General features: G+C 50.1%; 1 protein-coding gene across 1 annotated transcript in view; it reads left to right on the forward strand.

The window, feature by feature from the left end:
• Positions 1-8,222: 8,222 nt before the first annotated feature.
• Positions 8,223-23,263, forward strand: part of TMEM132C (transmembrane protein 132C) — a 190,856-nt gene continuing 175,815 nt past the window's right edge. Inside the window, exons 1-3 of the mRNA XM_007954227.1 lie at positions 8,223-8,306; positions 13,608-13,659; positions 17,909-18,797. Of these exons, the coding sequence (XP_007952418.1) occupies positions 8,223-8,306; positions 13,608-13,659; positions 17,909-18,797 (1,025 nt within the window). The remainder of the gene's footprint in view (positions 8,307-13,607; positions 13,660-17,908; positions 18,798-23,263) is intronic.

The following is a 23,263-nucleotide window of genomic DNA, read 5'->3' on the forward strand; positions in this document are numbered from 1 at the left end:
CCCCTCGAGGTGTACTCTCAACAACCATGGGCAGGGGTCTCTGGAGGGGATGTGTGCAGGTTCACAGATGCCCCCTGCTTGCATACTCTTGAGGACTCTGGTGGGGTTTCAGGCCCTGGGTGGTGCAAACAGTAAATGTGCTTAGCCGCTAACCAAAACATCAGGGGTTCAAATCCACCGAGCGGTGCTACACACGAAAGGCCTGGTGACCTACTTAGGAAAAACCATCCCCTGAAAATGCTGTGGGGTCCAGTTCTCCTCTGGTAAACCTGGGAATAGCACCTGGGTGGACTGGCCCCAGAGCTGTCCCCTTAGCTGGGGTCTTGCCTCCGTCTCGAGTCCCTGTGTATTCTCAGATCTCTGTGACACAGTGCAGCATCTACTCCGCGGCAGTGGACGTAGTCGCTCTCTACTGTGGGCGTTTGTATCCTTTTCTGTTTTGTGCAGTTACAAACAGTACTGCCCCGGGCGCCTTGGCTTGGTCTGCCTGTACACAAGTGATGGGCTCTCGTGAGGCCTTTGCTTCCACAGCTGCCCTAGCAAATGGCCGTAAGCTCATGGCTTACAGCTCAGTTTTAGTCCTTCACAGTACTGGAAGCCAGAAGTCCGAAACGGAGGTGTCGGCAGATGGCTCCTGAGTAAGAGCACCCCAAATTAATGTAGGACTCCCGACATGAGATGGGGCTAGGCTAAGGTCTGAGGCTCACACTGGATTTTGAATCTAAGGTGGCATCTGCACCCAGAGTGCAGCCTGTCATTCCCTGCCTCCACACTGGACCCTGAGAAGATTACTCGGCGAACAGCTCCGAGAACAAGTCTTCCAGCTGCTTAGGGAGCCAAGCCCAAAAGAACCCCCAGAACAGAACCTTCCTCAACACAAAATTGAGAATGACACACGACCCCCCACACCCCCTGCAGTCAGGCAAGGAGGGGCTCGTCACTGTTGGAGGCCACACGTACCCAATAATGATGGCTCTGTAACTGTACGACAGGACAGACCAGAACACAGTCTTTGGTCCTGCGTCTCCTTCACCGCTGTTGGCATGTTTGACTCGGGGCTGCAGACACCGGCTCTCACACGCCTGCTGACCTCGGGGGCTCGTCTTCCCGCATGACATTGGCCAGGGTTCTGCTGTGACCCACAAGTTTTCCAGTGGCTGTTTTGGGGAAGTAGGTCACCAGGCCTTTCTGGTAGGTCACCCGTCCGTCTTTGTCGGAAAGCTCTGCTGAAACGAGTTTCCCAGGGGTGACCCTGCTGGAATATTCCAGGGACATAGCTTCCAGCATGAAGGCAGCACGCAAGCCCACACAGGCCACCTCACTGACACACGAGGGCTGGGGGAGTGGACAGACACATTGCAGACGTGGACGGGTCCTAAGAAGATGCCCTCCCTGCTGGGATACCTCACCAGTGAGACCGCTCTCGCAGTGGGAGGAAACTCTGCTCGTCTGGGCCCAGGCCAGCTCGGTGCCCTCCCCGAGGTGGGGGGAGCCTCCTTTTCCCTCCCCACAGCCCCTCTGGGCTGTCCGCCGAGCTCTGCGGCTGAAGGCTTCGGCCCCAGGCAGAGCCCGGATGGAGCCCCACCAGCACTCTTCTCTCCTCCTCGTGCAGAGCGGATTAGCCACAAAGCGTATGTGGTAAAGCCCATGCAGCCTGTTCCCTGCAGGTCGGTGGGAAAGCACGAGGAAGTCCGTGCTTACCAAGCTTCCTGCGTTCTCTATCACTGCCAGCACTGTAAGCGTGAGGAGGCCTTGATTCTGTAGGAAGGGCCCGTGGGGTTGGGAGCGGGAGGTGCCCGCTGTGCCTAGAAACAAACTCTGATGTGGGGACAACATGGGAAGTTGCTTACTACAGATCAGCGAGTCAGCACCAGCCGACCGTGTTCACCCGGCTCGGGGTACTCAGGCACTGTCCTCATACTGGCCTGGTTGGGTTTGCTGGTTTCCAGAAGAAGATGCAAACTCCAGTGGCCTCCAAGCCCAGCCCCGGGAAGTGCCCGGCGCAGGCATCTGTTTACTGCAGGAAATTCAAAAACAGTCATCAAACTGACTGAAAGGGGCCTGCTTTTCATTATCGCTATGGGCTGGCCTTCAAAATACCACGAGTGCTAGGTAACACGCCGAGCCCCACAGAGACAGCTTGCTCCCACCGCCTTGGTGAGACCTGCCTGGTGCAACACCTCCTCCCTGCCGCCTGGCCAGCCCCGCAGCCCTGCCCTTTTCTGCCCTGATCGCACGACCCCGTTGACAGTATGACACTGTTAGGAGGCTGCACGTCTTATTTCTCCTGTGGTGTCATATATACCTGGTTATTTCTTCCCATCTTCCCTTTCACTGCTGATCTCTGGCCTTCTCTCCCCGCCTTGGGCCTACAGCCTGATGAAAATCAGGGGCCTGTGACTTGCCTCCGACTCATGGTGAGCCCGTGCTTGTCACAGAACTGTGCCCAGACGGTTTTCAAGGCTGTTTTTTCAGAAGTCAGTCCTCAGGCTTTTCTTCCAAGGTGCCTCTGGAAGGACTCACACCTGCAGCCTTTCGGTCAGCAGCAGAGCATGTCAATGGTTAGAGCCACCCAGGGGCTCCACGCATAGACATGTGATTTACCCGCGTGCGAGCAGGGCTCAGCTCCGGGTCACCGTGAAACGCGAATCTCGCCCGTCACAGAGCAAGCCCGGTGAATACTTTCATTTCCCAGGGCACATACAAGGGGTGTTGACACTAGACTGTGGTCCATGCAGTGTGTAACAGCACAATGGAAAAGCTGGAAATACTGTGACAGTGACCAACATGGGACACGGTATTTCCTAGGCCAGGTAGCACGGGACGGGGGAAGCCTGTCAGTTCATGTTCATTGAACAAAGATTGTTCCTCACACAGTCTCCTATTTCTTTATTTTTGAGATTAACACTAAGGCCAAGGTTGGTGTCTGCAATGTTCAGTGAGAACAGTGGTAAGCTCAGTGGGTTTGTCAATGAAAACAAACAAACAGATTAGGATGTGGAGTATCAGTGAGTTCCAAGTGACCAGAAGCCCGTCACAGACTGGATTAAATTGACAAGGGAAAACAGGTACACACAGTCTGGCTTCAGGCACTGTTGGATCCAGGGGTAGGATCTTAACACATTCGGCTGTTAACCAAAAGGTTGGAGGTTCTAGTCCACCTGAGGCACCTTGCAAGAAAGGCCTGGTGGTCTGCTTCCAAAAAATGAGCCCTTGGAAACCCCGTGGAGCACAGCTCGCCTCTGACACACATGGAGTTGTCATGAGTTAGGCAGCTGGACCAACCAGTTGGTAATTGGTGTCTCTTGCCTGTTCCTCACCGTTGACTTTGCTTGGACGCTTCTGCAGACTTGCACGACTGTTGTTGCTGGGTCCCACGGAGCCAACCTGGACTCGTAATGACCCCACGCAACAGAGCGGACCTACCCCACAGGATTTTCTAGGCTGTAATCTCTAAGGGGTGGGTTGCCAGGTCTCTCTCCCATGGAGCCTGGGTGGATCCAAACTGCCAGCCTTTCTTTTAACAGCCAAGGGCTTCATTTTTGTGCCACCAAGTCTCCTCCTAAAACCGCTAGATGATAATATTATCTTTATCATTACGTTTACCAAGCCAGGTGTAAGCTGCGGGTGCAAACCAAGCACATTTTCTTAATCAGAACAGCCCAGAGATGAGTACCTGGGCTCTGTGTCCAAATCCCACCTGGTATTCTGGCGGCCTGGCCTTGTGCAGTTTGCTCAGCCATCCCCTCTGTGGGCCTCACCTTCCTCAGTATAAAATGGGAACATCAGAAGTCCTAGCACCCGTGCTCGCTGCTAGTGGCCGTCGGTGGACTCGCCGTATGGCCCTGTGCGTCTCCGGGTAGAACCTGCTCTGGGGTTTGGAGGCTGTGACCCTTCCCAAGCACACAGAGTTGTGGGAAGTCTCAGTGGCGGGACCCACGCCTGTGGCTGTGGCTGTGGTCCTCATCCTCTCCTGATAGGGCCCGTTCCAGGAGGCCGTGACGTCACCTCCCACCTAAGGGGCTTTATTTTCCTTGACTCTTGAGAACCCTTCCCTCTGAGTCCCTGCCTCTCAGAAGGCTCGGTTAAACGTTCTCTTTTCACAATGCAGAGAGCCAAAGACTGTGTGATGAAAGAGAAAATGGCTTTCATCTTCCGACGCATTGGCTTCTTTCTGCTTTGTTTTGTTTATTCAACCATCAGGAAAGCGTTTTCCCCTGTCTACCCTACGACTCTCATTAATACAATCATCCTCAAAACTGAGGTAAGCAAACAAAACCACAGATGTGAGCCAGCAAGCAAATGAGACTCGTATGTGGGGAGAGACGTGGGCAGCTCGAGGAGATAGGGAAGCTTTTCTTTCTTCTTTTTAAATTATCTGTAATTAGTGGGAAAGAAAATATGTGGACTATATTAAAAATAAGCTCTTTATTTTTTGAGGAAAAAGCTGTGGTAAAGAGCAGGAATGCAGTTCCTTTTTATTTACATGAATTGAGATAATTGGGACTCTCATGATGAGTGTAAGTTTCCGTCATAAATAATACCACCATCTGTGATAAATGGATGCTCCCTCTCTGAATAGACGCAGTGGAACATTCGCCAGCCATATGCTATATGCACGGCAAAGGCGGTGATCGGGATTCGGCCGTAAACGTGTACATCAGGCAACGCTGAATCCCTCCTGATGCCGGAATCTGAGCAATCTATTTTCTTCTCTTCCATTTTCCAACTGTTTTGGAGGCACAGTGGAGCATGTTTACGTTCGGATCAACAAGGTAAACCTGAAATACTGTTTGGATTGTAAAGAGCACTGAAGAAAACACCAAGGACGTGACACGCAGCATGCAACGAGCTTGCAGAAGGGCCTCTGTACGTCAGGGCTTGGGCAAACTACAGCCCAGGGGCCAAAGGTTTTGCGTGGCCCACGAGCTAAGAGTATTATTTACATTTCTAAGCCACTGGGGGAAAAATTAAAGGAAGAAGATTATTTTCTGACCAGTGAGAATTATATGAAATGCAGAGGCTGGTGTTTATAGATAAAGTTTTATTGGCACACACATGCTTTGTCTGCGTTCTGCCTGTCGCTGCCTTCTGCTACAATGGCAGAGTTGGATATGTGCAAACCACTCCCCAGAAGGAAGGTTGGGCAATCTACTTCCATAGTGATAACTGCTTCGGAACCCCAAGGAGGAGTCACTGAGTTGGGTCCCACTAGACAGCAGTGCATTGCATTGTTTGGGTACATGCCAGTAGGGTAAAACGCTCTCCGCCCCTTTGCAAAGAAAGGTGGCCAAACCCTGCTCTCCATGGCTTTTGGAGTCAGAAAGCGTGAGCTTACACACAGCGGAGGTGGATCATCTAAATTTGGGCTGAAAAAAGAGAAAGCCTTCTGGCACATTGAGAGTCTGCTGGGTCACAGAACTGAGAACACCTGGAGAAGGGAGGATTCCGGCTGCTTCACCTGTTGGTTTACATTGTCTTAAACACCACTTGGCCAGCCCACTGCTGACTTGTCTGCCGGGGACCTCCTGTGTACCTTCAAGATGGCGGAAGCATGAGTCGACAACCTGGTCCCTTACTTGCTTTGGTGGCCATCTTAAGAGTGAGGGTACTTGTTTCCCAGAAGCCCCAGCACACGCCTTCTCGTTGGCCCAAATTGGCCTGGGCCAGGCTTTCTCAAAGGAGCTCTGGTGGGGTAGTGGTTAAGGCATTTGGCTGCTAATCATAAAGGTTGGGGGTTCAAACTCACCAGCAGCTCTGCAGAAGAAAGATGGGGCAGTGCGCTTCCATGAAGAGTTACAGCCTTGGAAACCCAGTGGGGGTTGCTCTGAGTCGGAATCGACTCTATGGCAGTGAGTTTGGTTTGTTTTTGGATGGTTTCTCAGTCCCAGCATGGTTGCCATTTTGGTGGGGGCTGTCCTGGGCACTGGCTTAAGCAGCTGCTAGTTACCATTGAGGCAGTTCCAGCTGCTGGCAAGCCCATGTGGGTCAGAACAGAACTGAGTTCCTGGGGCTGTCAGTGGCTGGTGTTTTTAGAAGTGGATTGGCCACACTTCTCTCCAGAGGTGCGTCTGAGTGGATTCAAACCTCCAACCTTCCATTAACTGTCTGCACCACCCAGTGACTCTAGTTACTGGGGACAGGTGTGGAATGACGCTGTTGGGGTTGACCTGCTGAAGGAATGCTGCAGTTCTGCCCACACCTCGAGTTTAGCCTTGTGACCTCCAGTTCTCTAAGAGAATGAATTTGTGAGGTTTTCTAAAAAAAATGTGACCAGCTGCTTTGTGGGACACAAATGAGGCAGTCTGTTTCCGTGAAGACTGACAACCTTGGACACCCTGTGGGACAGATTTAACACGATCTCAGAATCATTGAAATGTTTGGAAGCGGCTTTCGTCACTGGACAGGATTACATTTTCTCGCTCCTTTTTTATTCATTGGTTAAAATTTCAGATAGAAAGGAACGTATTACATATCCAATGACAAGCGACCTGCACGTTTCTTAGAGGATGGGTGGTTGTCCATCTGTCTAACCAAACATCATTCTCCAAGAAAGTGGGCCAAGTAATGTTAGACGCAGGCACGGCTGTGGGTAAGTTCGTGTTGTTTGAAACCACCAAGTTTGTGGGAATCTGTGAGAGTGGCCATGGAGACTCACACACCATCCTTCCAGGGGAGAAGCCCTGGCTTGAGCAAGTCGGGGTCCACTGTAAAGCTGGGCTCTGGGCTACGTTTCCAGGGTCCAAGGGGCTCAGGAACAAAGGAGGAGGAGTCGGCCCCATAGCCACCTGGCCGGCCATCTGCCAACCTGGAGTGCAGGAAATCCACACGCAGGGGAGTTGGAACACCCCACTTTAGGGCTGTACCACAGCCTGGCCAGCAGCTCCCTGGGCCTGCTCGGGGCACCGTTTTCATGCGGGTGAAGTCTGGGCCTGGCTGTTTCGGAGCATTTGTCTTCAAAAGGCATGGCTCCCTTGCTGGCTTCCAGGGCTGATCCTGGAGCACCTGAGAGTGATTGTGGAGCCTCGGGGCGCTGAGCGGGGAGATCCCCACGGGCTCTGCTGGATTGTGAGCACCTGCTCTCTTACAGCAGATTTTGCTGCCAGGAAACTGCAAAGTGCACTATGTAATTTCAGCAGGGACTCTTTGGGGTGTGTTCAGCAGAGGCCTTGAAAGCAAATAATCCATTTATCAAGGTGCGTTTTGTTCCAAGAAAGAAGAACAAGGAGCCAGAGTTGGCAGAGCCCCTCTGCGCCTGGTGCACCTTAGTAAATCCCAAGCAGGGAGCCGAGACCCTGAAATGCTCAAGCAGCTTGAGTTTCCAGTCAGCTAGGGCCCTGGATACTAACCCCCTCAGGTTTCCTGAGGCATGTGGAGCAGGCCACTTTTGGTTCTGCAGATGTCAGAGACCTTGGGGGCCAGCAGGAGAGGCCGCCTGCAGAATCTGCCCAGGAAATCATGAAAGCTGTCCGCTATCCATCATTTCAGGTTCTTCTCAGATGGACATCACCCTTTTTTTTTTTTTTTTGTCACATAAGGCTATCACCCTTATTGTGGTTGCTTTCACATTCCTATAGTCTCTTGTTCTTAGAAACTTTTTTGTCTTACTGTAACTTAACAACATGATGGCAATAGTAGTAAGAATGATTATGGTGTTGGTGATGACAATGGTGGTGACAGTGGTGGTGATGGTGACGGCAGTGGTGGAGATGGTGGTAATGATGATAGTCGTGGTGGTGGTGGTGGTGGTGGTGATTAAGATGATAATGATGGTGATGATGGTGATGACAATGGTGGTGGTGGTGACAGTGGTGGTGGTGGTGACTAAAATAATGATGGTGATGATGATGGTGATGGTGGTGGCAGTGATGGTGGTCATGGTGATGGTGGTGGTGGTGGTGATGATGGTGGTATTGATAAAAGTGGTGGTGATGGTGACGGTGGTGGTGACAATGGTGGTAGTGGTGATGGTGGTGGTGGTGGTGGTGATGGTGGTGATGGTGGTGGTGGTGATGATAATGGTGGTGGTGGTCATGGTCATAATGGTGGTGGTGGTTGTGGTGATGCTGGTGATGCTGGTGATGGTGGTGGTGGTGGTGGTGATGGTTATGATGATGATGGTGATGGTGGTGGTGGTCGTGGTGATGATGGTTATGATGATGGTGGTGACAGTGGTGGCGGTGATGGTGGTGGTGGTGGTGGTGGTGATGGTTATGGTGATGATGGTGATGGTGGTGGTGGTCGTGGTGACGATGGTTATGATGATGGTGGTGACAGTGGTGGCGGTGATGGTGGTGGTGGTGGTGGTGATGATGGTTATGATGATGATGGTGGTGGTGGTGTTGATGGTGGTGATTATGGCGGTGGTGGTGGTGATGTGGTGATGGTGATGATGATGATGATGATGGGGATGCTGCTGGTGGTGGTGGTGAAGGTGATAATGATGGTGATGATGATAATAGTGGTGATGGTGCTGCTGCTCCTGATGATAGCAAGAATGACTTCTACCTGTTGAGCACTTGCCATATTCCAAGTACTTTGCTTATTGCTTTAAGTGAGGTGGTTTTAATATCATTACCATTACAAAGGTGAGGTTCTAAGGCTCAAGAGTCTAAGATACTCACTCACTGCCGTTGATCTGACTCATAGTGACCCCTCCTTGGGTTTCCGAGGTGGTATCACTATGGAAATAGATTGCCCAACCTTCCTTCTAAGGAGTGGCTCGTGGGTTTGAAACACCAGCCTTCTGGTTAGCAGTCAAGTGCCTTAGGCACTATGCCACCAGAGCTCCTGGAGTCTAAAATATTTTCTCCCCCTCCAAAAAAAGTATATATATATATATATATATATATCTCCAGTAAGTGGCAGGCAGAGACCCCCTGTTGGAGTTAATCTGCCTCCAGGAATGTTCTTGATGGGCAGGGTATGGTCCCTTTTCCTGGACTGGAAAGGGTGTTAGCTAAAATCCTTCCTGTTTCTTTCTACTTCTGGGACCTTGGCCAGGCCCTTAATTTCTGTGTGAATCAAGTTCAATCAGGGTTCCCCATCTGGCACTCTGGGACTTTCAGACAGGTGATTCCTTGTGGTAGGGGCTGTCCTGTGCTTTATAAGATGCTTAGCAGCGTCCTTGACCTTAACCCCTTAGATGCCAGTAGTTCCCAGATTCCAGTCGTGGGAACCAAAATGTCTCCAGATACAGACAATTGTCTCCCTGGGGGGATGGCACCCCCTCCTCCCTTGAGGACCACTGGCTTGGATACTCTTTGTGGAAGCATGTGGACACTGACACCCCACTGGACCAGTGACAGGAGTGGTTCCAGGGACACAGCTTAATTCTGGATTTAAAAAAAAAAAAAAAACAAGCTAATCAGATCTAGTTTTATTAGGGAACTTACAGACAGATGAGGTCATCACCAAGATTCCCACAACAGACACAGTACACCAAGTCACAGGGGCCATGCCACACTGGGTGGGGTGTGGGTTTATACACCTAGTGCTTATGAGAAGGGGTGTATGCAGGGGACCAGGAGGAGACATGGCTCATCTGTGATGGATGGTGGCTTTTCTCCAGTTGACATTACTGTGGAGTCAGGTGTTTAGTGTTTCTTCCTGGCTCAGGTGCTCTCCCAGAGTCCTTTGTGAGCAGGACCCGTCTTGTATTGTCCACGGCCCTCACACATGCCCTAAGAGTAATTTCACTTATGCTTTAGGATGTTTGCAGGAAGATTAATTTATTTTCTTATCCAAGTGAAGAGGAACTCTGGTCCTAGCACTTTGACCCCGGACCTTATGGGCACCTTCGGATCTTGTGTTCAGACCAAATGCCAGCCACCCCACCTTCGTGACTGACTTCACATATGGCCTATTTCAAACCTGTGCTTTCCCTCCATCAGTCCTTCGCTCATGCTGATCCAACCTGGAATCCTTTTCCTGCTTCCACTGATTTTTTCAAACTTATTTTTATTGTAGTGAATATGTATGTAGGAGCTTTGGTGGTACAGTGCTTAAGGCATTTGGCTGCTAAACAAAAGGTCAATGGTTCGAACCCACCATTTGCTCTGTGGAAGAAAGATAAGGCAGTCTGCTTCCATAAAGATTGACAGCCTTGGAAACCCGATGGGGGTTGCTGTGAGTCATAACTGACTCAGTGGCACTGAGTTTTGAAATATATTCGTGACCAAAACTTATCATTCAGACACACTTACATGTATGGTTCTGGGACATTCATCGTATTTATCATGTTATTCAACCATCACTGTTATCTGTTTCCAGATTTTTTTGGTTGATTTTAACAAAAGCCCATTGCCCCATGTGGTGGTATTGGTAGGTGCTGTCCAGCCAATTCCGACTCACAGTGACCCAATGGGACAGAGTAGGACTGCCTCATAGGGTTCCCTAGGCTGTAATCTTTATGGGGATAGATTTGGAGCTGCTGGGTAGATTGAACCACCAGGTCTTAGCTTAGCAGCTGAGAGCTTCTCTGTCTGTACCACCAGGGCTCCTTCAAACCCCTGGTGGCCACTCAAATTTGGTCTCTTCCTACCTGCCTGTTGTAGGTATTTGGTCTTTACACATAATTTATCTATTCTCGATATTCCGAGGGCCTTGTTTCAGGTCAATGACCGTTACTCACAGTCCAGACTCCCCTCTGCCTTGGAGATGTTGCACAGATGAAGCAGGAAAAGAGGGGAGTCCGTCATTGCTCACCGTGGCAGGGTGGCTGTGGAACAATTGGCTACCGCTTACGTGATGGTTCATGTGAGCGAGGTCAGTCCCTCTGTGACTGACTCACTGCAGTCAGCACATTGTTTTCAAGGTCTGAGCTCCTACCCATCCTCGGGTTCCAGCTCAAAGAGAGTCAACTCTAAGGATCCATCCCTGGACAACACATCCCAAAGGGAGCGTCCTGATACAGAGAGTTCATTCGATTAGTGAAGGGTTCATTTCCTCCCGTGTTACTCTGTCTGTGTTAGGTGACACGGACATCTCCCTTGGCCACTATCTCAGAATCTCAAAAACTCAATTTCCGGGAATGACTTTGCAGTAGTTCTCTGATGAGCAGCTGTTGGAGTGTACCCTATCCCCAGCCCTGACAGACAGGTGCAGATAAAGGCAATGGGTAAAATCAGAAGGGAGACTGCAGATGAACTCCCTGACAGGCCGGATGCAAGGGGCTGCTGCCAGCCATTCCCTCGCCACGGCCTTGGAAAACCAGATGCAGACTGTGCCCGGGTGTTCCTTCAGACCCACCAAGATGGCTCGAAGCCCGCAGTCCTGTCTCTCTGGAAGACACTGAGCAGAGGACTCGGGACAAGAGGGTGGTGTTCATCAGTGCTCACTGCATCATGGCAGCCATGGAATGGTTTGCTAGCACTCAGATGACACAGTTTTATGGGGAAAACAGGAAAAAGATACTGTAAAGGCTGGTCATCCCCTCTGCCTCTGTAATCTGCTGGATCAGTGGTTTCTGAAATGTGAGATGACTTTCACATTTCACAGTGAGGTGTAGACTGTGTGAGTGTGTGGTAGAGCTCTCCCCACCACCACGGGACCGTCACGTGCACGTCTGCATGGCTGCGGCGATGTACAGGCTGTATGAGTGCCTGATGGGGCTCTGCACTCGGCCATAGGACCATTCACGTGCACGTCTGCATTGCCAGGTTTCCCATCACCATAAGCAGGAACTCACCATCTCCTAAGCAATGTCAGTTCTGTTTTATTCTAATTTCTTCATGGAGAAAGCCTCATGCTGGTGTTGCTGTATCTTTAGCACCTTGCACTTGATAATCTCCCTACTCAACAAAAGAATGGCAAGCTTCAGCCATTGGCAGGGAACAATTTGGGACATATGGCCTTGGCTTTAGATGTACAGTAGGGTTCTTGAAACCCGATTATTAAGTTATTACCATCAAGAAATTATTCTAAATGTATTAATAATTGATAAGCTTATTGTTTAATTTATGATGGCTAAATTGGCATATAACAACAACAATTAAGTTATAATTAATAATTAGCATGCATATGTGACAAGCATTGTGAAAGTAGTATCTGAGCATTGGGAGCTCAGGAAACAGCATGCGAGGTTGGAGGTATCTGGTTTCCGGGGAGCTGTGTCTGGGGTCATGCATAGGTATCTGGTTTCCCGGGAGCTGTGTCTGGGGTCATGCATATATATCTGCCCATGCTTAATAAACTCCTTTTTCATCTTAGGGCAATAGTTTGTCCAGTCTCCATGGCTCCAGAAGGTCTGGATTCTATGAGAATTGGAAAATATGTTCTACAATTCCCCCCTTTTGATCAGGATTCTTCCATAGAATCTTTGACCAAAATGTTCAGTAATGGTATCCAGTCACCATCCAATTCTTGTCTCGTGGCAAAGGAGGTGGTTGTTCATGGAGGCAATTAGCCACACATTCTATTTTCTCCTCCTATTCCTGACTCCCCGTCCTCTGTTTCTGAAGGCAAATAAAGACCAACTGTTGTGCCTTGGACGACTGCTTGCAAGCTTTTAAGCACTCTGCAGTGAACCAGGATGTAGAGCAGAACTAAACATGTTATTATGCTCAGTAAATTCTTGATGTCTGTCCGCCTACCTACCTACCTACCTACTTACCTATCTCCTTAACTAGGTCCAGCAAGAAAGTATGAGCAAGGCATTTTTTGCTCCAAGCAAAGGGTAAAGAAAGCTTGTTTGAATGACAGAGGAGTCGTGAGAGAGGAGCAGCATGATGTCAAAGCCCATTCCATCTTTCTCTTTTAGGAAATAAATGCTGCACTTGCTTCAAAACAAAAGATTCATCATTTAGGATTTTTCCCCCCTTTTACCAAAAAGACAACAGGAAAAAGGGAGTCCTCCTGTGCAGGAAGAATGAAGCGGGACAAGAAAGCGTCTTGGCAGGTGCTTCCCGTGGTGGAATGCTGCACTCCACAGATGGGCTTAGAATCCTGTGTCCGGCTTCCTCATTGAGTCCTTGTCCCACGATCTCCTCCAAATACACAAGCCTCCAAATCTCTACACTTTGGGGCTTAAGAGCTTTTTTGGAGAAAGATGAATGCATCCACAGAACAGCACCATGTGGCAATTAGTCCATTGGGTTTTTTTTCTTAACACAGTACTACAAGTCTCCTAAATGGTCAATGATTTTTTAAAACACATCCAGCCAGAAGGAACCTTTTCTAGGATGTTGGACCTTGGCAAGGTCACTGGGACAAGAGCAGTAGTCAGTTCCGAAAGGAACGAGTTCAACGGGAGTGCCAGCATGTCCCCAGAGAAAAAGGGGCACACGTAGCCTGGTAATTAGTGACCTCAGAACAAGGCCTCTGGCCTGAGAACAGGGAGAATGTTGTTGGCTTTGAAAAGGCATCTTCACAACATCAGTCTGTTTGGCTGGAGCACCAAAGGCAGCTTTGATGTGCTGGCCAATGTCCCTGCCGGGGGAGGACTAGAGAACTTCCAGGGAGAAGGACGTAGCCTGTAGCTAGACAGCTAGTGTGTGCTGTCATGGGGGAGGGGGGCGGGAACATGTGCCGGTTGGAGCGAGGGGAGGAGAGAAAGGAACCTCATCTACTCTCAGTGTATGAATGGAGGCTTCTTGGGGTGTCCTCAGCTTGCCTTGAAGAACAACTGCAACAAGGTGGGCTTTGGGGAGCTGCAGAGGAGTATGTGGGCCACATTAACCTCTTGAGCCCTGGAGTGTGGGTTGCCGTTTCTTGCTATTGGATTGGCTCTGACTCATGGTGACCTGGTCCATCACAGAACAAAACACGCTTGCCCTGTGCCATGTTCATGATCACTGTTATGTGTGTGTCCACTGTTACAGCTGTTGTGACAACCAACCTATTGGAGGGCTTCCTTCCATTTTACTGACCTTCTACTTTACCAGCTGTCTTAGGCTAGGTTCTCTAGAGAGTCAGAACCAGTCAAGCTTACACACACACACACACACACAGAGGTGGAGACACAGAGACACAGATTTAGATAGATATGCAGAGAGAGATTGATTATGGATCTCAAGGACATGGCTCACATGGTTGTAGAGGCTGGCAAGTCCTAAGTCTATGGGTCAGACATCAGGCCGGAGGCTTCTCCTGACTATAGAGGCTGACGACCCCAAGATCAGCAGGCAGTAAGGCAGGCCACTGGCCCAGATCCGAAGAACTGGAGGTCAGATGATGAGTCAGATATAGAGTCCAGACTGAGCCAAAACGCCAGAGAGCTTTGTTTGAGTGTCCATATTGGGTGATTGTAGGCCACACCCCTCATAACTCCCTTTCAGCTGATTGGTTGCTCATAACAGATCTTATAATGGAGGTGATTACATTATATGAGATCTCATCATGGGGAGGACTACATCATAAGTGCCAAACCAGAGAGAGAATCGTGGCCCAGCCAAGTTGACACACAGCCTTGACCATCATACCAGCTATGACGTCCTTTTCTCTCAATTGGCCTTTTCCAATGCCGTCCCTGAGTGAGTGATCCAGAGTCTCCCACCCTCCCTTCTAAGGAGCGTTTGGACTATATTTCCTCTCTGACTGCCTTATGCATTCTTCTGACAGTCCACAGTATATCCACTACTTTCACCAACATCACAGTTTGAATGCATCCATTCTTCTATCCTCTGTTTTCATTGTCCAAGATTGACATTGGGAAAGTCAACTGCGAAGAAACTGTTTCAAGTGCTGAGGAGCAAGGATATCTCCTTGAGGACTAAGGTGTGCCTGACACAAGCCATGATATTTCCAATCACCTGGTATGCATGTGAGAGCTGGACAATGAATAAGGAAGACCGAAGAAGAGTTGATGCTTTTGAGTTGTGGTGCTGGTGAAGAATGCTGAAAGTACCATGGACTGCTAAAAGAACTAACAATCTGTCCTGGAGGAAGTGCAGCCAGAATGCTCCTTGGAAGCAAGAATGGCCAGACTTCGTCTCACCTATTTTGGTCATGTTGTAAGAAGGGACCATTCCCTGGAGAAGGATGTCATGCTTGGTAGGGTGGAGGGTCCACGGAAGAGGGGGAGGCCTTCAACGAGATGGATTGACACGGTGGCTGCGATGATGGGCTCAAGTATAGCAGGGATTGTGGGGCTGGCGCGGGATCGGGCAGTGTTTCGTTCTGCTGTGCATGGGGTTGCTATGAGTCGGAAACGACTCGACGGCACTTAACAACAACAACAACAACAACAAGATTGACAAGACCATGGCTTGAATCACATGCACCTTCATCATCAAAGAGGCACGGAGTGGAGAGTGAGTTGTTGGTGGAGCTCCCTACCATGCAAATAAAATCCCACAAGGAATCCTAGATAACAGGCACCCAGGCAGGAGCCTACCAGCTGCATAAAATGGATGTATAAAATGGATCAAGAAAGACAGGAAGAGGAGGGTGATTCTCTGTTGTTTCCTGCCTCAGTGGTGAACTTCTCACCCCGAGAGTAAATGGCTTGAATGGCTGAAAGGTTTTAAATCAGGAGTCTCAAACTTGAACAAGCCTGAGGGCTAAGAGGTCAGGTCATTGAGCAGTGTGTGTTGGGTGTAGGATAACAGCTGGCACGAGGATACTGAGTACCTTTGTTGTTACCAGATGGGCATAAAGTCTAAGTGTTGATACTTCCTCCTTGTGTAAGGCTTGCATGGCCTGTGGGACGTATATCACCCACCAACATTTTTGGCCCTTCAGGTTTCTTGGGAAGCTGATATCCCAGTTATAGTACATGCTGCCACCTGACAGGGACCTGCATAACTGCATGAATCTGAATAAACAGGCCTCGCCCCACCAATCCTACCACCAGAGTCCACGTGGGGTATGTGTGTCCCATATAATTGTATCAAAATCCCTATTACCTCAAATAAGTTTTTCCCTTGATTTCTGCATGCTTTTGATTACTGAAAACATACGGTGTCAACAAACAATTCAAAGCAGGGAATAATTCAGTCATGAAATCCAGATGCTTCCCAGTTCTGAAGCTGGGCTCTGATGCATACATTTAAAATACTGGGCCAAGGAGACCCATCTTCAGGCTGGGTGTTGCCATGTGAGGAGCAGTTTGGGATGACTGGTCTGAATACACTTGGAGAGCGGAGGGCACGCAGTGGAATCACCACCTGTGCTGGCTACCCAGAGAGGTAAATCCAGCTGCAGCCTAGCCCATTGGTGGTAGACCAGAGGCACCCAGGGCATCGGAGCAGGGCTCCCATCTTATGGAGAGAGGGTGGTATGTTCATTCAGCTTGACCTCTTCATCTCATGTGGAATAGTTGGCACTGCACTTTGGCATAGTGCCTAAGGCATCTCACTGCTAACCAGAAGGCTGGTGGTTCAAACCCACTGGCCACTTCTCAGAAGGAAGGTTGGACAATCTACTTCCCTAGATATACCACCTCGGAAACCCAAGGAGGGGTCGCTATGAGTTGAATCAACTAAATGGCAGTGAGTTTTTTGTTGTTGTTGTTGTTTTTGGTAAGAAGGAAGAGGCCAGATGGTGCCAGTAAGATGGAGCCTTTGCTGTTTGGCCCTCAGTCCCAGCGTGTCTGGGAACCTTCTCTGGAGGTCTTCCCCATTCTTCTCGGTTGCTGATAGTGCTCTGTTGTGTTTTACTATGTTTGCTGTGGTTTGTTCACCTGTTCTGTATATTGGCATGGAGTTTATGTAGACTATTTTGCTGTTAAGAACAATGCAGCAAGGAATGATGTGTGGTTTTGAATCACCTGAGGTGTATCTTCAAGGTAGACTCCTAGAAATGGGATCTCTGAATTGAAGACAAATGCATATGTAATTTTATGAGCTCTGGCCAAATTGCCTTTCAGAAGGGTGAGCCATTGTTTGTTCTCAGTGCAGTGGGCAAGGGTGTCTGTTGCCTGCAAACTTGCTAACAGTGTGTTGTTGTACTTAGTCATTTTTGCCAAGTTGATAGGTGAGAAGGGAGGCTGGGTCCCCATCTGTCTTCCCCTGATCTTTTCATTTATTTGCGGACATTTTTAACATATCTTTCATGATTGTCCTTGATGTGCTTTCCCATTCTTCCCTCAAGTTTTGTTGTTGTTTTCATCCTTTTTCCTCAAATTTCAAGAGCTCTGTTTATTAGAGATTTCAGCCCTTTATTTATGATACATACATTGCAAATACTTTCTCCAAATTTGTCATTTTTCTTTTGCCTTTGCTTGTGGGTTTTTGGTCTTTTCTTCTTGCCGAGCAAATAAGAAAATATTTTCACAGGCAAACTTATCCCTTGTTTTTTCATTGCATTTGGATTTTGAGCCACAGAAAGCTTTTCCTGTGCTCAGGTTAGAGAAGCATTCATCCACATTTGGTTCCAGTGCAGAAAAGGCTTTTTCTTACAGTTAGATTACCAACCCATTTGAAGTTTATTCTTGTGTATGGTGTGAGGTATGGATCTAATTTCATCTTTATTTCAAAATGGATAACCAGTTCTCCTAGCACCATTTGTTAAAAAGCCCATCTTTGCCTCATGATTTGTGATGTCTTCCTTACCACAGACTAAATTTCCATATATGTTTCAGTTGATCAACGTACTTTATTCTGTTCCCTTGGTGTTTATCTATTCATGCATCAGTACCATTAAATACATTTTAGACTCATACCAATTAGTAATAAAAATGTCCACTTTACTCTCTTGGCTAACAGTTTCTGTTAGGTTGAACTCTATGAAATTGAACTATTCAACCACCATTCACTTATAAAAATGTCCATTTCATGCATTTCAACCTAATTCGAGAATATAATTTGCAGACCACATAGGGTCATTTACTGGCTGATCCCAGAAGGAATACGAAAATTCCAGCCTCGTGAAGTGCAGAATTTCTCTCCCCCTTTTTCAAGTTGCTCATGGAGCTAATAGCTTCTGAGGAGCCCAGTACTGATGACTTCTTTGTCCTTCCCCCCTTTAGTGATAGAGGGCCGTGGCATCACAGATGACTTCCAGAGGGTCTCCTCGCTGCCACCCTATCTGCCTGTGAGCTATCATGTCCTCCGAGCAGAGACCTCCTTCTTCCTCAAGGAAACCAACCAGGACCTCACGCGTAACTCCAGTCTGCAACGCAGAGTAGAGTCTTTCTTCACCTACAGGGCCAAGTGGCCCCCAATTTTAAACACAAGCTATGGGCCCTTTTCAGTGGAAAAGGTTGTGCCTCTGGACTTGATGTTGACTTCAAACCTACTGGGTCCAACCAATAAGTTTAGCTTCAACTGGAAGCTGAAAGCCTACATCCTGCGGGACAGGGTCTACCTGAGCCGACCGCAGGTGCAGGTTCTGTTCTACATCGTGGGCCGGGACTGGGACGACCACGGGGCCTCGGAGACGCTGCCCTGCCTGCGCGTGTTTGCTTTCCGCGAGACCCGGGAGGTGAGGGGCAGCTGCCAGCTGCGAGGCCCGCTGGGGCTGTGCGTGGCCAAGCTGGAGCTCCTGCCCGGCTGGTTCGGCGCCCCCACCGTGGTGGCCGGGAGGAAGAAGGCGGCCGAGCGGCCCGGGGGGAGCCCGGTGGAGCTGTACTACGCCATCCAGCCGGGGGCCGAGCGCGGGGGCTGTGCTGGCGGTGACTTCAGGAAAGGCAATGCTATCCGGCCAGGGAAGGACGGGCTGGGCGAAGCCACCTCCCACCTTCACAGGATTGGTACCGTCAGCCTTTACCGGACCCAGGACAGCGCCCAGCTCAGCGAACTGAGGCTGGACAGCAATGTGGTCATCTGGCTGCCGTCGAGGCCAGTCAAGCAGGGAGACGTGGTCACGGCCTACGTCACCATTGCCAGCAACTCTACCGTGGACCTCTTCATCTTGAGGTAGGTGCCCTGATCGGGCCACGGGTCATCCTGGGCCTCGCAGGTGGGGGGTTGCATTGGGGCTCTGGGGATACACACTCAAGAAGATGCGCTTTCTGCTCCTTTCGGAGACCCTGCAGCCACACTGTGCACATAGAAGCTCCTTCTGTTGTTGGCTGCTGTTGTGTTGGCTTTGACTGGGGGGAACCTCACCCAGGGCAGAGTGAACTCCCGGGCCAGCTGCAGGATCGTGGGGGCGCTTGCGTCTGTGGTTGTGGCTGTGCCAGTCCGTGTCTAGGAAGGCCTCCTCCCTGAGGCTGACCCTCTGCCTGACAACCATGGTGTCCTTCTCTAGCTGTGGTCTTTCCTGATTGCGTGTCCAGAGCAAATGGGCCACTCTCACCACCTCACCTCCAAGGAGTGTTCTCGTACTCCTTCTAAGGCCACTCTGTTTGTTCTTCTGGTACCCACCATCCAGTCAACGTTCTTTGTCCCGCTGACTGGGAATTATGGAGGTCGGGTGGGTGAGAAATTGGATCTAAGAGAAGAGAGACCGGACAGAAACCACTAGCCTCTTTTGACCTTGAGTTGTCAGATGTGGACAGCGGCTTGGCTTTTCTTTTCTTTTGTTTACCTTTTTATTATGATTTGCCTGAAAGCTTAAAGAGCAAATTGGTTTTCCAGTCAACTGTTCATCTGCGTTGTGTTTCATGACGTTGATTGCAATGCCCACAATGTGACGCACTCTCCCCACTTCCCTCTGTGTTTACTGTCTCCGTTTGTCCTTCTTCCCCATCTGTTCCTGCCTTCTGAGCCTTGGAGCTCGTGTGGTTCATTATTCTGAGGAGTGAGTACCTCCCTGGTGTTACTGTTCACCTTACAGGCCTGTCTTTTGTTTGCGTCAAAGTTGAGCCATTGGGGTGAGTTCGGTTCCAGGCTTGAAGGGTGACCAAGGGCTGTAGTCTCGAGGGTTCCACCAATCTCTCTCCGACGAATAAGCCTGGGTATTGATGATTTTGAGTTTTGTTCCCCCGTTTTCTCCTGTTCTGTCCAGAACCATCTGTCGTGGTCGGCAGTAGGCCTTGGTCATTCTTTCCCTTCTGTTCTTTGGTCAGTAGCAAGATCCTTGCCCGGATGCAAGCATACATTCAAGAGTATCTCACCCCGGCGTATGTGTGCTGTAACCAGTGCCATCACCGCTTCGCTTCATTGGGTGGGACAGATGTTGCCGGTGAACGTTTGGGAAAGCCTCCATCTGTAAATTGTTTGCTGATGATTAAAGGACCGCCTGAGAGAAAACTGCCCAGCAGAGGCATAGCATCTCACACTGAGAACATAAAAAGCTAAATTACAGCAACCGCAGGACAGTCCGCCTACCACCAGCACTGCTGGTCAGCAGACAGCGCCAACATCTGAAGGAGGCCGCTCTGCCTCTCGGTGTAAACCCAGCGCCGCTGCGTGGACGCTGATTCCTGACGATCCCGTGCGTGTCCGACGGTACGACTCTGCTCTGCAGGCTTGGTGCTGGACGCTTGTTTGTCAGGAGCTCGCCAGGCCGTTCCTGAAAGCAGCCTTTGGGCGGACCCCCGACCTCTGGGTTAACAGCCGAGCACGATCACCGTTGGCAGATGAGTCTCAGACGGTTCTAATCCTGGGTCCTGGAGGACTTGTCTGTGGATAATCGGTCCTAGAGGAAATCCACTTAAGGCAATCGTCTTGAAATGTGGACCAGGATTTCCTAATAATGAGAAACGGTTTGATGGAGAGTTTTTTTATTTTTTATTTTTTATTTTTTTAAAATAAAAAAGAGCCTGAAGATGATAGTGAGACATTTCTCTGCTACGGTAAGGAAGGGCTGTGGCCGTGAGAGCCGCTGTGCTGCGGTGTTTGGGGACAGGGCACGAACTCGTGTGGAGCGAGGCACTGGGACACATACCGCACAAAGGATGAGCAGCGTGTCACGTGGGGTGTTTCTGTGCTCCTGTGCTGTGATTACAATGATGGTCATTGGTGGCTGGTTTTTTTTACCAAACTCGTTCAGAGTCTCCAACAAGCCCTCACCCTTCAGAGGACTCTCTTCTCGGGTGTCCGGTCTGCTGTCATCCTCAATGATTGTTTTTCAGTTTTTAAGGAGACAGATTTTGCCAAATGCTCACTTTTCAATGTCCTTCAATATGATCAGACCCAACATCCCAAGGGGGGACCTCATCAAACTTGACACTGTTGAAAAGAAGTAACATTGCCCCTTCTGTAGATTCCCACCACAGTGTAAGCACCCCATAGTCAGGGCCTGGTGGCTCAGGGGGTGGGAGGGACAGATACTCCGGTCAGAACCTGGGGGACGTGGCGCGAGCATCGTAACTGCTGGCCCCAGGATGTTCGTCTTTAGGATAAAGGATACAGCCGTGGGAAACACAGGGAGGACACAGGCGTTAAAGGCACAAAGGGGAATCGTGTCGCAGATGCAGGAAGTAGCGGCGGTCATGGGAGTCTGCCGGGGCCCACAGACAGACCCGCGAGCTGAGCGGGGGGCTGGCAAACGGGACCGCTGCACGGGTATATGTGGGTTTGACAGAGCACGTCTCCACCTGTGCATTCAGATGTGCTGCAAACATACCCACGAGTGCGGCAGAGCATTGGGGGGCACGTTATGAAAACTTCTCAGCCCAAACCAAACAACTTGAAGGGGAATGAGCTGCTGGGCCTGGGGCTCAGGACCACGGTCTCGGGGCCACTGAGGTCAGCTAACACAGTTCACAGAGACGGTGTTTTATCTACATCTTACGGTGCTGGCTTGCTCCTTCCAGCCTTGGAAGGAGGACAGTGACCCGGGAAACCTGAATTTATTTTTCCGGTGGCTCCCTTAGCTCTCTGGGTTCCAGGGGACTCGGCTGTGATATCCGACACTTCGTTTACACAGTGGACATTCTAGTACTGACCCAGCCAGGGCTTTGAAACAGAGATTGCTAGGCAGTGATGTTTCGGAATCCTCATTATCTCCGTTTCCACTTCGGGAAGCGCAGGCTCTGCCTCTACCAGGAAGGAACCCTAGTGGCACGACGGTTAAGCACTCAGCCGCTCGCCTGAAGGTTGGTGGTTTGAAGCCCCCCACTGGCTCCCTGGGAGAGAGACCTGGTGACCTGCCCCTGGAAAGATGATGGCTTAGGAAACCCCACTGGGCAGGTCTGCCCTGTCACGTGCGGTCACTATGAGTCGAGAGAGAGTCCACAGCAGAAAAGAACAACAACAACTGTAACCGTGGCCACCTGGGCCCCTAGATCGAAGGCAGCTGGGGTCTCCAGCTGCTCCCTGGAGGGCAGATATGCCCAGACATGGCTCGTGGAGACGAGAAGCTGTTTTCTTGAATTTTTTTTTTTTTTTTTAAATCACAGAGACAGGCATGGTGGTGGGCACCAACTCTGGAACCAGCCAACCTGAATTCTGATCTTGTTCATCCACCTGCTGGCTGTGTGACATTAGGGTACTTTCTTAACCTCCCTGGCCATCAGTTTCCTCCCTTATAAGACGAGGACAACAGCAGTCCCTGCTCTCCAGGGCTGTTGTCAGGGTGCAGAGGGCTAATCTTTGTTACCAAAACCAAAACCTAACTCACTTCCATTGAGTTGGTTCCGACTCATAGCGCTCCCTCATTGGGTTTCTGAGGTGGTATCACTACGGAAATAGATTGACCAACCTTCCTTCCGAGGACTGGCTGGTGGGTTTGAACTGTCAGCCTCCTGGTTAGCAGTCAAAAGCCTTAGGCACTAGGCACTTAGAATAGTGTCTGGACCACACCCAAATAAGGAAATAAGAAACCAAGTGCTGTGAGTCGACTCTGACTCCTGCTGCTCCCCATGGGCTGCAGGGGCTCTTCAATGGCTGGTGTCTGGGAAATGGTGTCAGGCTTTTCTTCCAAGGTGCCTCTGGGTGGACGCAAACCCGCCTTTCTGCTGGCAGCAGAGCACACGAGCTGTTTGCAGCACGCAGGGCCTGCTTCTGAGTGCAGAGGGGCATCATGGCACAGGTCTGGGTTGTAAGACCTTGTCACATTGCAGGCAGTTTGGTGTGGACTGAATTATGTCCCCAAAAGACACATGAAGTCCTAACCCCTGCGCCTGTGAGTGTGACCTCGTTTCGGCGGACTGGGGTTTTCTTTTGTTCTCAGTTCAAAGCAGGTCATTCCTGGAGTACAGTTGGCCCCAGTCCTAATTCCTTCTGAATGGTCTCTCGTACAGGACCTCTGGTGGCACACTGGTTAAAGCATGTGATTGCTAACCCGAAGGCTCACAGTTTGAACCCACCAGCTACTCCACAGGAGAGAGATGCAGAGTCTGGTTCCTTAAAGGGTTCAAGCCTTGGAGACCCTGTGGGCAGTTCTGCTCTGTCCTCTAGGGGCGCTGTGGGTCGGAATGGACTCCAGGCAGTGGGTGTGGTTTGGGCTTTGCTTCTGTGAAGACTGACAGCCTGGGAGACCCTGTGGGCAGTTC

The sequence above is a fragment of the Orycteropus afer genome, unplaced genomic scaffold, assembly GCF_000298275.1.
Source record: "Orycteropus afer afer isolate SDZICR_OR568_19922 unplaced genomic scaffold, OryAfe1.0 scaffold00448, whole genome shotgun sequence".
NCBI classification, from domain to species: Eukaryota; Metazoa; Chordata; class Mammalia; order Tubulidentata; family Orycteropodidae; genus Orycteropus; species Orycteropus afer.